This window comes from Crinia signifera, chromosome 8 (genome assembly GCF_055691185.1).
Source record: "Crinia signifera chromosome 8, ASM5569118v1, whole genome shotgun sequence".
NCBI lineage: Eukaryota > Metazoa > Chordata > Amphibia > Anura > Myobatrachidae > Crinia > Crinia signifera.
Window position 1 is genome coordinate 111,745,052 of NC_139224.1, and position 16,355 is coordinate 111,761,406.

The following is a 16,355-nucleotide window of genomic DNA, read 5'->3' on the forward strand; positions in this document are numbered from 1 at the left end:
AAAGGCTAAAGGCCCCCTTATACTTGTCCAACAAGTTGGACCTGATTGACTTGAGATTTATCCTATGTGCAGGAGGATCAATCTCTTGGTTAGACCCAATGCGCACAGGATTGTGCATTGGGTCCTACACAACAGGCACATCAGATTTTGTCAGATAAATTAGCCCAATCCAGCTGAATTAGGTCAAATCGGACAAAATCTCACAAGTGTTTTAGGCCTTTTAGGTACTAAAACAATGAGATTACTACACTCTTTCACCTCTTGTTTTACCACTCCGGGTATCTGATACAGGGGGAGATTCTCTAAGAATCTCCGCCCCCTTTCGCTGCCCATCGCATATTTAATTATCGCATATGTTGTAACATATGCGATAATTAAGGCAAAGGACAGCTCTTGCGTTAAGAGCTGTCCTTTGCGGTGAGAGTCGCCGGGTCCCAGCAGGTCCCGGCGGCTCCCCCCTCCCGCACACACCCGGCGCTGCTGCTGCTGCACCAGGCTCTCCTCCTCCCTGCACCCGGAAGAGGATCAGTGCAGGGAGGAGGTCACAGGTCCGGGCAGCACAGCTCTGTGCTGCCCGGACACAGGTGAGGGGGGAGGGGTCGATGCGGGGCGGCGGGGGGTCAGCGCGGGGCTGCGGAGGGTTGTGATAGAAGCCCATTGGCTTCTATGGGGCATCGCCAGATTTTTCTGGCGATGCCCTCCGCCGCGGTAACCCGGCGGGGGATGCTTACAGCATCCCAAAATGCGGTAAAAACCCAGATAACTGGGTTTTTACCGCATTTTTAGCTTAGAGAATCTCCCCCACAGTCTTTGTTTAATGACCACCCCGGGTGGAGTCACAACATCATGTTGGATGATCTGTGTCCTTGCCAGAATGGCAGAAAACACATCTTGATACCGTGCCACCAAATTCAACACTTCCTGTTTCTGACCAGGACAAAGTGTGACTTCAATGGGTACCTGGCATTCTGGAACCTTTTTTTTGCTACCAAAGAGGGCTGGCGGACAGTTTCCTTCCAAGGTATTAACAGGTTTATATGGTAGATTTGGATCTCCTTTCTTCTACCCTCTTGTCCAACCTTGTAATTGACCGGTCCCACAGAGTTTTGCCTATTTTGAGAATAAGTTGTCCTGCAATCAGGTCCAAATTAGTCCCATTGAACTGGCAAATGCATTTGAGCAGCAGAATTGATGCATTCCCTGAAGTTATTTCAATACTAATGAAACAGCAACATTTGTTTTTGTTGCCACTGGTGTTTCTATTGAAATTTTGGTAATGAATATTCACATTGAGACCTTACTCTTTTAGATACAAGAATAAAGGTAACACATACTGTACTAAATTTTCAAAAATTAAGGAATTGGAGACAGAGACATTGCACGATTACCTTTATTGAGCAATGATAAATGCAATCCGGTTTATTACAGCAACCAACCTATGCTTCGCAGGGGTAAATTTGATGTAGTTAGAGTAAAGTAATGAAATTGGTACTTATGTATTATCTGGGCTCCCATGTTAAATGCACCCCATTTTTTCATACCCTTACTATCCAACTACGCATGGAGTTGATTTTATATAGTGTGGCGAGCGCAGCGAGCCACCGTGCCCGAAGCGTGACGAGCGTAGCGAGCCCCGCAAGGGGACGCGGTCTCATAAGAAAAACGGGAGCCCAGATATTACATAAGTACCATGAAATTAAAACATCACAGACTTATAAAATATAATTTCCCTGGGCGTTTGTGGCTGTTAGCCGGGGGACATGCTGTGGACTCTGGTCCCTTATCCCGCTCTCAGCCACTGATGGTTGTGCGGAATGTGGTCTGAGATGGAAGTGGACTTGCAGTGACAGGCGCACCCCTGGACAACTATGATGCTGCATCCGGTCCAGATTGTCACTGCGCTGCCACGCCGGTAACAGCAGCCTGTGTCAGCCCCAGTGGGGCCGAGAGGGGGTGGGTACTTTTTTACCTTTTAGAAGGAGTGGCCTGTGACTCCCTCCCCCACTGCAGCTAGCTGGGCAGTGTGAGTAGAGACCACAGCCTCTCTCCCTAGCCAAGCTCATGCTGCTCGGTGCTGTGGGAGAGATGCATCTGCAGCAGCAGCCTGTCCACTCTCTCCCTGAGTGGGTTTCCCACCCACCGGTTGGTCTCCCGCCCGCACCCCTTCTAGGGTGTTGGTTTTTTTAACAGGGACATGACCATGCGTCCTCCAATAGGCCACACCCTTTTTTTACTGGCGGTGCTGTCAGCAACCCTGGTCAGTCTCCCAGGGCTATGGTGTGAGAATCTAAAATTGCATTATGCAGTGAGGTTACAGGGCTTATATAAGGATAGCTGTCTAAAACATGAGTAGGGGGATGTAAGTGCTGTCAGCTGTCATGTCCCGGCAGCAAGACATGAAAGTCACTGCTGCTGTTTGTGTCAGTGCTGCTGTGTGTGTCTGTGCCCCCTGCAGTCTGTTCACCTGAGGATGTGCTATGTGTTTGGTGTGGAAGCCTCCGTCCAGTGCTTGCAGCGTGTGTCGGTTTGTGTGCTGGAAAAGTGTGTGTTGGTGCGGGTCCATGCTGGGAGCGGGTCACCGCAGCCTCTCCTGTGGAATCCTTCATCCAGTTGGTGCTGTAACATCCGGTTCTGGGCAAATATTCCCTCCTCCCACCACCGCCAATAACTCTGGAGCATTGTTGGTGGTGGTGGGAGGGAACATGCCCTGGCACCTGCATAACTGCACATCTGGTTGATTTGCAAGGCAGCGAATTCGCAGTTCATTAAACCTTACCTTGCGAATGGTAGTACGCCGGCCCACCATTCGCAAGGTGCGCACATTCACACTGGCTGCGAATGGATGATTTACATAAACATTCATTCGCAGCCTGCAGGGGAACACCCACATTTTTCGATGGTCTCTGAACATCGAAAGATGTGGAAGGAGCACGCATATATAAGGTTGCTCTGAGCAACCTTACACATCCGTGCACATTCAGAAGGAAGAGGGTGGGCAGCTGATATCCGGTGATGTCAGCTGCCCACCCCCAGCGCCATCTGCTCATTACCATGCGAATGCCCAGCATTCTCATGGGAACACCCATGAAACGCTGGGCATTGCCATATGGTGATGGACCAGCCTGGTGCCCCCCTCCGACCGCAAAGACGGGTGTTTGTTCGTCATGGGTGCACGCACCGGGCATATGCACATGCACAGAAATGCGTATAAATAACCCCTATATGTATGAGTAAGGCCTAAAACCTATAGCAAGGCAAGGGTCAGGGCCTCTGTAAAGGTTTGGGGCGCAAAAGCTGTATGGAGTGATACCCCCAGAGAAGGGTCGCCTCGGGGACAGGAGGACTGAGGAGGACGAGGGAGGAGGATGGAGATGGAGAAGGAGAGGGTGGAGGAAAGGACCCGACACAGGACACGGTGACACCCCCTCCGGTCGGGAGAGCGCACAGCCCCGGCATAACCATAGGCGAATCTAGGGGGTGGTCTGGGGGTGCACAGGACCACCCATTAGCCTTGTAGCTGAGGGATGGGGCTTTCCAACGAGCCCAGCCCCGTGTCTCTAACCAGAGATAAGGCCAGGCACAGCTGAAACGTTTTCCCTATAGGATAACATGGGACCCGCTAATTCCGACCCCCACCCAGTTCAACGGTTGCCAGTTCCCCCTTCGGCATCACTGAAACTCGAGGTTGATCTCAGTCGAACCCAAATCGCTGGGCCTTTAATCTGATACCAGGCTGGATCCATATGGGTTAATTGGTTCCTGGGATATTGAGGTTAAAACGTTTTGTTTTTTTCATTTCTTAAATGTAATTTCATGACTGTTTATGTTCTTTGAGGGCAGATTTCTCTGGAACCAAACAGCCCAGTTTCAAGGCACCAAAATCATTCAAAGCCAACTCAAAAGTTCTGCAATATGATACTGGTCTCATGTAAATGGGTCAGTTGGTTCCAAAGATATAGCTGGTTGGTTAAAGGGGGGTAGGGAGAAGGGAGTGGTTGTCTCTCCCCTTCACACCAGAAAATGCAGGGACTAGGCTGGTGTATAAGGGGTCAGCCTGGGAATGTCACTGCATGATCTTGGGACCATATTCCCGGGTAAATCCCTGCATTTTCTGTTGTGAAGGGGCTATTATTTCAAACAGCTGTGACCTGCAGTGCTCTGAATACAGCCGGGAAGCCCCCTGCTCTCTGCCCAGCTGTCAATGACTGTCACCCCTGCAGCTTCCGCTCCAATTCTTCTCCCCGCTTTCACCTCAGCCCCCCCCCCCCCCCCCTTAATCATGTGGTGCCGGCACCTGGCATGCTCCTCCGTCGTCACACACAACAACAGCGTGCACAATATTTAAAATGTCCACTCGGCTAGAGGGGACACCAGGAGAGGAGTGGGAGCGTGCTCTGCGCTGCACTCTGCTCCTCTCCCCATAAAAGAAGCTACACCGCTCTCCATCTGCAGCAGCAGTGAAGGCTCATATAAAAATTTATAGTAAGTGACACTTTTGGGGGCATTGCTTAAGGGACGCTATAAGTGGCGGTATGTGGGGGCATTACGCATAATCTGTTGCTTAATATGCAAGGGTCATTACGGTGTGCAGCATCATGTGTAAGCGGCATTATGTGTGCAGCATCATGTGTAAGGGACATTATGTGTGCAGCATCATATGTAATGGGTACTATGGTGTGCGGCATCATGTGTAATGGGTACTATGGTGTGCGGCATCATGTGTAATGGGTACTATGGTGCCATCAAGCAAGAACCCCCTAGCAATGAGCACGTAGGTAAGCAGCACTTATGTGGCAAGTGTAATGGGCATTACGGTTTGTTATATAGGGCCTTATTTTGGTTCATTCTTTCTGACAAAATCCTTCTTAGATGGGCAAAACCATGTGCGCTGCAGGTGGGGCAGGTGTTACTTGTGCAGAGAGAATTAGATTTGGTGGGGTTTTACTTCAAAGTGAGATCTATATTGCAGTGTAAAAATAAAGCAGTCAGTATTTTCCCTGCACAGAAACAAAATTACTCACCCAAATCTAATTCTCTCTGCACATGTTACATCTGCCCCCCCTGCAGTGCACATGGTTTTGTCCATCTAAGAAGGATTTTGTCAGAAAGAATGAACCAAAATAAGGCCCTTAGTATGTAATGGGCATCATGATGTGTGGCACAATGTGTAATGGGCATTATGGTGTGTGGCCTTATGTGTAATTGGCATTACGGTGTGTTGCTTTATGTGTAATGGGTATTATGGAGTTTGCTAAAATGTGTAATGGGCATTACTGTGTATGGTCTAAAGTGTAATACCACACCCCTTTTTTGCTGTGCCGCGCAATGGTGCCCCTGCTATTTTGTCTAGATCTGGGACCACCCATTACCATAATTCTAGATTCGCCTATGGGCATAACCACTGAGGCAGTGACCTCCATCGGAGGAGGCAGATGGGAGTGACAAGGAGGAGGACTTGGCTCAAGACGTGGCACGGGACCTGGCCGGGACAGGCAGGCGCACCACCACGGTATGACCACTTTTATGTGAAAAGATGCTGTCCCTGCCACAATACAAACAGTGGGCCTTATTCTGCGAAATTTGCAGCGTTGTGTGTGGATGTAACGCTGCCTACAAGCCCCCTCACTCGCTGAGTTCCCCGCATGGCTACGAATGGATTTTTTGCATAAACATCGGATCGCAGACTTGGGTGCGGGGCTAAATCATTCGATGGGTGCCGACCATTGAATGATTTGGAAGGTGCATGCAAAACGAATACACTCTCTGGGTTCTTAGCTTTGGGTCTTCCCTGTATGGAAAGAGGGCGGGCAGCTTACATCCGGTAACGTCAGCTGCCCGCCCCCAGCACCGACGTCACAGCACCACATGGGACCGGACAGCGTTTGCATGGGAACGTCCATGAAACACTGGCGTTCCCATGGGCGCAGCCCTTTGCCACTGCCCCACACCCCCACTGCTAAGTGCAAATGGGATGGCGAACTAGCAGTTTGTGGTGCCCACTCACACCCAACGTCTGCACATGCGCGTAAATGCAGATGCAAAACATCCCTACCCTGCTGATTGCACCAGAATAAGGACCAGTATGTGTATTTTAATGCACTGTCTAAAGAAAATTTAAAAAAAATGTATCCATACTGTATATGATATGTGACATTGGTAATATATTTGACATTACACCAGAAGACATACAGTACAGTACATACACCCTCTCCCAACATGACCCTCTCCAGGAGGGACACAATGCTCATCATGTCCTACATAAAACCGCTAAACCTGTGGGAACAATGCCAAAAAAGTGGATGTCCAATTGGGGTTACTTTTCACACATTTCTGCTTGTCAGCATGGGGGAATGCGAGTATAAATGCCGTCAGCTGCACACAGCTGAAAAGCTCAACAACCAAATTGCTCCTCCAAGTGCACAGCGCCGACAGCGCCAGATTCCCCCCTATATGTTATACTGGGGAGCTGGAGTACTGGTAATTGTAATCATGTTTTTCAAGTCAGTTCTATTTCAGAGTCACCACTTTTCGTAGGATGAGTGTTTTTCATGTGCTGAAATTGGCTCCACCCAGCTAAATGAAAACATGATACTACTGTAGCTATTTCTTCAGTAATATCTACTTTAATTTCCAGCGGTATACATACTGTATGATTCCCTGGTTACAAAATACTTCTCATCAGTCCGTTTGTGCAATTAATAAAAGTGTTTCAATTTCTTGTGAAGATCAGAAAAAATCTTGTGTAAAATGTTATCCGGATGGCTGACAGACAATAGGTTGACACAAAACGGTTGACATGCACAACGTTGACTTTGACAAAAGATCGACACAACCAATATGTTGACATGAGATACTCACAATTTTTCTTTTTATCTTTAGACTTTTTCATACCATCGACGTGGACCCCTATTGGGTACTGTACAGTGGGCCGAATGCAGTGGTAGAGGAGTGAGGCACCTGGCCAGCAGCATGGCGAGTGAAGCAGTACCCTAATTGAGAATTAATGTGCTCCGGTGTCAAAACTGACAGAAAAGGTGAAAACTCATGTCGATCGTTTCACGTGTCAACCTTTTCCATGCTAGCCCTATGTACGTGTCAACCTTTTGTCAATGTCAACCTTATGCATGTCAACCTAATGACTGTCAGCCTAGGCATTGTCTGTGAGCTATACCACACCAGTTTGTTATTTGAATAGCCAGGAAGGAAAGCTTTGCTACTGTAGGTTTCAGCACTGTAGCCAGACAGCTACAAGCATCAACATAAAGCAATAAAACCAGAACGTAACTGATGCCAGTGGTGATGTACAATGCTGTTTTGTCACTCGTGTTCTTAGAGGCTTTTCAATGCGTTCCCATTGGGTGAAAATGGCTTCTCGGGCTCCAGACCACTTGCCAGGACCAGTCAGACGGAGTTGGTAAGGATTGTACGGGCCAAACACAACTTTCAATGCCAAAAGTGGGTCGGTAAAGAACATCTTCAGTATATTTGGTTTCACCCCTATATCCGAAGAAAGATCATCCAGGTATGTAATGTAGTCTGTACGTCGGAAGTTATTTTCAGCTGTTGCAAACCTTAATGGATAACAAAGAGGAACATTGAAATTAAGATTTATATTTAGCATAGTTGTCAACATTTTAAAATAATTTCCCATTTTAAGATGGACAAAAATGGCACAGTCCAGGCTGACATTTGTGCACTAGTAACACGTTTATTAAACTTTTAGATTGAAAAAGTATAGAGAAGAGAATATAAGAATTACTTCGGTATGCAGAGTAATGCTGCTTTCAGACCGCAAAACTGGCTTTGACCCTGTATTTGAAAACGCTTCAAAAAACGGGTCTGCCAGGTAAAACCCCTTTCAAACCACATCTCTTAAACGGTATATTACCGTTTAAGTGCGTTTTTTTGGACACTGGCAGCGCGCCCCCCCCCCCCACTACCCTCCCCCACCCCCCACGCGTGTTAATATTCCCCCCCCCCTCCTAGGACTAACAACCCCTCAATGTGTTAAACCCCCCCCCCCCCATGGGTTAACCTCCCCCACGGGTTAAACCCCCCCCCCGTGCAGCCGATACCTCCTGAGGATCCCGGCAGTATGGACGGCTGGCTGCGCTTATAAGAAATAAGAAAAGTGACTTTCAGAAAATGGCTGCCCCCATACGAAAGACAGTTTTTTTAAACTAGTTTTCCTATGGGGCAGCCATTTTCCAAAAGTCCCTTTTTTTTCATAAGCGCATCCGTCCATACAGTACTGCGGCTGCCGGGATCTGCAAACTCAGGAGGTACCGGCTTCACCGAGAGGGGGAGGGGTTTCTTAAACACAATGCAGGATGGGGGGGTCGGAGTTGTTAACCCGCGCGGGGGGGCAGCGGCGGCGGGGGGCTCCAGTGCAATGAATATTTAAAGAGCTCATTAAATATTCACTGCGCTGAATTTAGGACCCAGCTTATTGGCTGGGTCCTAAATACCATTTCAGACCCGATTTTGATGCCAAAATACCGGGTCTGAAACGGGTAGGACCCTCCATTTTAACCGTTTTACAAAAACGACACGTGCCTTATGTGGATAATGGGAAATTCATCAGCACTTCAATGGGAAGACTTTATATTTTTGTTTTAGGACAATTTAATAGTTTGATCATTTTACAGTTATACTGTATTATAGGTTGCATGAACTTTATCATTGTTAATGAGTATGAAAAAACAATATTCTAAAGTGGCTTAAAATGAAGAGGAGCAAAGGGTGGGATTCCCAGGCAAATATGGAGCTAGCTCTTCTACAAGAAAATACAATCAGATATAATGTAGGGGCATCCCATTCTGAAAAGTAGCAAAAAACAGTTCTCGCCTTCAGTGCCAGGGGGCCCGGGGCACTTTAGACAGGTTGGCCCCCTTGCACTTGTCATTAATGGCCGCAAACTGCATGGGAGAATATTACACTGTCAAAACACAGAGTAAAGGCAGTATAAACTTGGTCAATGGGTAACTGCAGGGGATATATATATATATATATATATATATATATGTGTGTGTGGAAAGTGGCACTCATTTGGACTTCACAAAAATGACTACGCAGACGCAATAAGCTCCAACATTTCGGATTTTACTCCATTTTCAAGGATATAACCATTTCTTTGAGTGCAGCACCCGGATAGTTTTCATGTGCCATATGTGTGTGTGTGTGTGTGTGTGTGTGTATATATATATATATATATATATATATATATATATATATATATATATATACATACATACATACATACATACATACATACATACCACATGAAAAGCCTGTGTTTGTCCCTCTGCACCTTACTCTGTAGGAGACCTCACAGTCCCAGTGCTGCCTCTGATTAAAAACCCTCCCATGACTAGGCTGCTGCTGCTGTTCTCCATGGGCCTGAGAAGCATGTAATGAGCTCCACCAATCAGAGCTCAGCACAAACGTCTCAGCCTCTGCCCTCTGGTGCAAAGTGTCATGGGACTTAGTCAACTCCCAGTATTGCACTGCCCACTTGTGCAGTCAGTGTGCCTTGGCTCCCGATGCTCAGCACCATTAATCATTGTCACATTGGCAGATAGGTGAAGCTACAGCACTACCCCACTCCCATGCACAAAACCTTTAGCTAAAAAAAAAATATATATATATATATAATTTTTTTTTTTTTAAATACATGCCAACCACAGGGGGCCCCTAGCTAGAGGGGGGCCCAGGGGCACTGACCCATTGTGCCCCCATTATAATCCGGCCCTGCTCACCTTACTAGGGTGAAGCAAAACCAAATGCAGTGGCCAATTTCCCAGTAGGCACATGAGGCTAAAGGCCCCCATACACTAGTCTGACCCAATATCCCTTTAGCACCCCCTGGAAGCTTCCAAGGAGGGCTCACATACTATTTGGCCCTTGATGTGCTATTCTTTATTAACCACATGGGATTTATTGCATGTAACTCCCGTGGGGGGGGGGGGGATGGGCAGCCACTGATTGGCTAATCCAAAGCTCTCTGCCAATCAGCGGCCTCCCTTTGAGCCTAAATCGCATAGCGGATTATTCTGGTTCACATGCAAAGTCAAATTCACACTCTAATGGACAAAACAATGTTCACTGCAGGTGGGGCAGATGTAACATGCACAAAGAGTTGCATTTGGGTGGGGTTTGTACTTCAAACTGAAATCCCTATTGCAGTGTAAAGCTGCCAGTATTTACCCTGAACAGAAACAAAATTTACACCCACATCTAACTTTCTCTGCACATTACATCTGCCCCACCTGGTTTTGTTCATTAGAAAAGTGAATTTGCCTTTGTGTGTGAACCAGAATATCCCCCATAGTGTATGGGGGACTTAAGGGGCAGCACTTGGTAGAGTCGGCACTTAGATGCTTGTGCTGGTACTCTGAGCCTGAAATGTACCAGTAACTGCTAAACCTTTCCTCTGTTTCATATGCCATCTTTACTGGAGTGTAAACAGGTTGGAAATGCACATACTGCCCTTGTAAGCATATTTATGAATATGTGTGCACGATTAAAAAAAATATTTTGTTTTATAGCTAGTGGCTTTTTTATTATTCAATTAAATTGGCAAACTCAAACAATGCAAAGAAAAAAATAATAAAATTAGGGTGTGGGATGGGGGCGTTACTGTTATCCCTAGGGACGCCCTCACCCATAAATCCATCCCTGACTACAGGCACATTCACAGAGTACAGAGTTGGGCACCTAATACCCCTTTCACACCAGCCTAAATTCCCAGGTTGAGTCTGGGAACAACCCGGGACTAGCTCTGGTGTGAAAGGTTCCCGGGACAAAATCCCGGGCTAATTTGCCGGCAATCCAACCCGGCTAGGTACCAGGGTTACTCCCGGGTCCTTCCCGGACTACTGGCTGGTGTGAAAGGTGCAGGGACATGTCCCTGCTTCCCGTGTTGCCTCTGCTGATGTCAGCTAACGCTGATTTGCTAGCAGGGCAACTTCCTGTTGTGCTGGACGTGCTGTGGGCAAAGTGTATTTTAAACCCTGCAAGCAACTCGGGCAAAGTGGGTTTTAACCCCTGCAAGTGTGGCTGCCATGTCTTGGACGAATGAAGAGGTGAGGGAGCTGTTAGCCATCAGAGGGGAAGAGGAGATCCGGCGCCAGATTACAGGCACTGTGAAGGATGCCCAGATACACCACAACATTGCCAAGACCCTGGCATCGCGGGGCTTCGTCCACAGCCAGCAGCAAGTGGTGAACAAGTTGAAGGGGCTGAAGAAACAATTCCACTGCATACATGACCGCAATCAGAATAAGAGCGGGGCTGCAAGGCAAGATTGGGTCTTTTATGAGCTGTGCAAAGCATGTTTTGGCCACACTGCGCTGAGTGACCCCGTCAGCCTGTCCTCCTCCAGCTCGGTTACTCTCTCATCGGTGGTTGATGAAGACAATAATCAGTCGATGGACAGTCACCTGGGCCAACATCACAGATACTAGTCCCAGATGACACCGATTTAAACTCCTCCATTAACTCCTCCGTTAACCATGCAGATGACAGCATAAGCACCAGTGTAGAAACCATCCAAGAGAGTGATGTGCCCGCCACACCCAAATCGACACCCAAGAAAGCTCTCCCTGTGATGCGCACCAATAGTAAGTATTTATCCTTGCTTGAATGTCCTAAGCACTTGCATTCCAATACACAGTAATGCTGCACTATAGGCCACCATAACCGTCCACTTCAAAGTTTGGTGTCGCAGAGTGTATCAAGTGTAGGTGGGAGTAGGCCACAAACACATACGATCACACCACTGCTTTTTCTTATGCCTTTTTCTCCTTCTTTTACTCCCCTTGCAATATATACAGTTCCACTGCGGAAGCGCAAATCCACCAAAGTAGAGCTCGCAGCACGGGAAATGACCAGGGTGCTCTGTGAAGAACTGCGCGACATGGACAACAACATGCAGCGACAGGAGGATGCCCGGCAACTCCGTTTCATTGAGGCGGAAAGAGAGCTGCAGCAGACCTTCATAACGCAGATAATGGGTCACCAAGAGCGCATCTTGCACAGCTACCAAGACTGTCAATGCCAGTTCCTGGAACACATCCTGCCTCGCTTTGTGGGTAACAACATGCTCCCAGCTAACCAAGGCCCTACTGCCCCTGAGCATAGCTACCAGCCGTATTCCAGAGGTCCATACTATGATCCTCCTAACCCACCACCATCCTCGCCTGAATACCCTGAATACAGGCAATTGCAATAGGCATTTTAAAATAGTATTGCTGTTTTAAGGGCACATTTCATTTTGAAATAGTATTGCTGCTTTAAGGGCACTTTTGTAGGTAGGGGGGCTGGGGGAGGTTGGGTTTTTAGGGTGTTATTTTTTTTATTTATATGCTGATAGTTGGGCACTTTATATGCCTGTGCACTTTACAGGTTTGATGTTTACAATGGCCGACCGATGTTTGCCGAGCACTTTTCAAGTTTACAAAAAAGTTGGCCTGATTCATAAGGTCCTGTTTAGGGGGCAGGGGTGGGGGGGATGTTTAATGCTTGTGGGAGGTGGGGGTGGGAGTGGGATGTTTGATGATTGTGGGGGGCGGGAGTGGAGGGGTTGTTTGATTTGTGTAATGTGCCTTTATATTTTTTTGTATTTATCTTGCACTATTGTGCCTAGAAATAGGCAAAGTTTTATACTTTTAAATATGCCTTCTCATTTGTTTGCTTGAAGTAAACAAGGTTAAAACACTGCAACTGTTTGGTGTCTAATTTTTAATAATCAATAATGTAATGTGGGCCTAAAAAAGACAATTTTCAATGATAAATGCAGGGTCAACCCGGGTTTGGTATGAAAGGTACCGACCCGGGTTGTCCCGGATTCAAAAGCATGTGTGAATGGGTCCCAACCCGGGAATGTCCCTGCTTGTCCCGGGAATGGAATTCCCGGGTTTGTCTCTGCATTTCTGGTGTGAAAGGGGTACAGTATAATCGAAATTCGGGCCCCATTTCCCAGTCTGCCCCTAAGCTTTTTGCACAAAGTGAGCTCAATGATGTAGACCTGTTACAGACACCTTTAGATCCTCACTGGAAGTGCCTCCAAACTTCTTAACTACTCTTCTTTTATTTCTACTGAAAATACAAATATACTGTAAGCACCCGCCCTGCAGCATCACGCCTCCAATCCTCTCTGTCATGTGATTGGTCATAGTACCCGATAAATCCATACCATCTTGTCAACATATAGAAAACTCTTTATATATCCAGAGAGCCGTGGCCTGATGTTCTCACACTTCCTGGTGTGCATCCTATGTTCAGAATGTAACTATGGCAGGGCCGGCGCCACCTGGAGGGCGGCAGTTCCCCCTCACCCCCAGCACTTTGGTACCTGTGAAGAATCTTGCGTCCGGGGGAACCTGCGACGCTGTTATTGTGTATATAAGCTTGTCACGGCTGGCGGGGTCCCTACAGTGAATAGGAAATAACTAGCGCTATGTGCGCGGCGGTGCGGGAAGCGCTAGTTATTTCCTATTCACTGTAGGGACCCCGCCGGCCGCGACAAGCTTATATACACAATAACAGCGCCGCAGGTTCCCCCGGCGGCACGGACACCCCTGCACGCACCAGCACTCAGCAGGGACGCCGGGGACGCAAGATTCTTCACAGGTACCATCCACCCCCACCCCCGGCACCGGGGCGCCCCCACCCCGACGCACCTGGGGCGCTCCGGTGCCTTGCACCGGCCCTGAACTATGGACCTTATTTTGGTTGACACACAGTGCTGCGAAGTTCGTAGCGCTGCGTGTATTTTTAAGCCCACCCGCCATTCGCATTGCCGCCCACCCAAATTCACGGCAAATTCGCCTGCACGGCTGTGAATGGATGATTACTTCTATTGTACCCCCAGAATTGTATACTTTATTACTTAATCAATGCTGTAATTTAAATAAATCTACTCATTTCAGTGCTCAAGATGAAGTTACATTTTTCTTTTAGGGAGAGGTACCAGCTTATGTTATTTTTAATATATTATCATGATAAATCCTAATAATTGATCTTTACAGATACATTTAAGTATTGTTATTTTTATTAAAACTCTCCAAGTAGAATCTTCTTATCTTTCTGCTACTCATAAAGAAGTGTGACGTCCATATATTTCTTCATAGTAAAATTATAAAATATATTAACAATTATTAAAGAAATGTTGGGTGAGATTTAATGGGATGAGAAATTCAGAAAGTGAGAGATTTGGTAAGAAATCTTCAGTTTTTTTAAAGCGGCAATCATTTACACTGCAAAACCAGTTTGATTTTGAAATGTAAATGATTGCCACTTTAAAAAATCTGGCGATTTCTCACCAAATCTCTCACTTTTGAATCTCTCCTCCTATTAAATCTCACCCGTTGTATCTCTTGTCTTACCATTTCTTCCTCTGTTTTTCATCCTTTAACATGTCTTCTTTCATTTCTTCTGAGCTTGGAAGTTTGTGTAATCCTGAAATATTATATTAACAGATAAATGTTGATTATTACCACATTTACATAGAAACATAGAATTTAATGGTAGAGAAAAACCACTTGGGTCTAATCTGCCCATGTACATGTTAGGGTTAATTTTTTTGGAACCCAATTTACCTACAACACCAGTATATTTTTGGATTGTGAGAGCAAACCATAGTACTTGGAGGAAACCCACCGAAGCACGTGGATTTATACAAACTCTTTACAATTAGCAACTCTAGTGGGAAATTAACCCATGACCTCAGTACTATGAGGCAGTAATGATACCATTAAACTAGCTATAGACTGTATAGCTTCCCTTTACATTTTTCTATCAATCAATGTTTTACCGTTGAAAACTCTTGTAGCCCATCGAGATTGAAGTTCAGCAACGACCATGAGTGGCCCAATTGGCTGAATCAAGCAAATGAATGCTATTGTGGGCTTTTCAATTCCCAAAGGAATGATCTTTTTGTATAAAGAGCCTTTGGTTTCATCAATCTTCACAATCGAGTCATCCACAAAAGGGAAACTGTAGGTATATCCAGTGGCAATTATGACAACATCAAGGTTGTTCAGAACAGAATTGTCTTCAAAATGTGCAGAGGTCTCTGTAACTGCTGTCACTCCTGCTTTGATAATAATTGAGCCAGATAGAACTCGGCTTGCAAACTCTTCATTCACCAGAGGCTCCTTCCACTTAATTCTATGATAAAAAATGTTATTATCAATAAAATAAATATTAGAACAAAAGGTGTAAAAGACATGCAATGGATAATCAATCAGTAAAGCAAATTAATCACTAAGAATAGCAAATAATGAGTGTAGATTTTACCCCATAAGTGTCAGTAAGCCAGCTGCAGTACGTGAGACTGCACTGACTTCACTGTGACTGACTGTGACTTCCTATTGGAAGTCCTGCCTGTCAGTCACTGACACACAACAATGTCATATTGGGAGGAATTCCTTCCCTCCGAGACTGCCAGTCCAAGCTCCGATAAGCAGAGGGCTGGCTTCCTGTAGAAAGCCATCTCCTGACTTTTTGTGCAGCCCAATCTGCCAATTTGACATCTATGGGCTGCAGTCGGTAGAATCCGGGTTTATGCACATGCGCGGTTGTATAGCATTGTATGTGCATCTGAAAGTCCTGCCACCTGCCAGATATATTGGGCAGGTGCCAGGACCCAGGATGACGGCTGTCATCTCTTTGTGGAGGGGGTCACTTCAGCACCCTTCCACACGTAAGCAACAGTCACTGCTGTAAATCATGTCTAAAAACCTGTCACTATAATATAAAATACTTGTAATTTGGGTCAGGAGTGTAACTCCCAGATGAAAAGGAGTCATTTGCCTTTGGGCTCCAAGCCCTGAAGGGCACCTGCATGTACATCAACTCCTGTGTGGTTCACAGCAAGATCCAAGTGTGTCCGCTGCTCTTCCAAAGGAGCTCTGTGGAGCAATGTGCACTGCTACATTGTTGGTGCATAAAGCAGCTTAAAGTAGTGGGATCAATGGAGAAAGACGGCCCGGGACACAACAGAGGAGCTGACTGAGACTGAGTGAGTGTTTTTATGTGTGTGTCTCTCTCTCTCTATATGTCTATATCTATCTACAACAAGGGGAAGGGCAATTGGGAAAACACCAGTGCACAAGCCTATCGCAGTTATAAGGAAATCACAATAACGGTTGCAGTCTGTCAGTCCACAATAATGGTTATCCGGTACCTCAGTATCTATCAAAGAGTAGAGGTGCTAACCGAGATAGTAATAATATTTAGAACAATTGAAAAGAAAAGGAAAGTACTCCATTCTTTTGGGGGCACAACTTTGTTATATTTATTAAAACTTAAATTGTAATTCAGTTAGGGTAAGCTTAAAAAAAGCGTAAATA

General features: G+C 46.3%; 1 protein-coding gene across 1 annotated transcript in view; it reads right to left on the reverse strand.

The window, feature by feature from the left end:
• Positions 1–6,601: 6,601 nt before the first annotated feature.
• The window catches only part of LOC146026377 (dimethylaniline monooxygenase [N-oxide-forming] 2-like), a 39,882-nt gene continuing 30,128 nt past the window's right edge, over positions 6,602–16,355 (reverse strand). The window contains exons 7-9 of the mRNA XM_083157001.1: positions 14,816–15,171; positions 14,388–14,460; positions 6,602–7,571 (exon numbers count right to left, since the gene is read on the reverse strand). Of these exons, the coding sequence (XP_083013127.1) occupies positions 7,226–7,571; positions 14,388–14,460; positions 14,816–15,171 (775 nt within the window). The 3' untranslated portion in view covers positions 6,602–7,225. The remainder of the gene's footprint in view (positions 7,572–14,387; positions 14,461–14,815; positions 15,172–16,355) is intronic.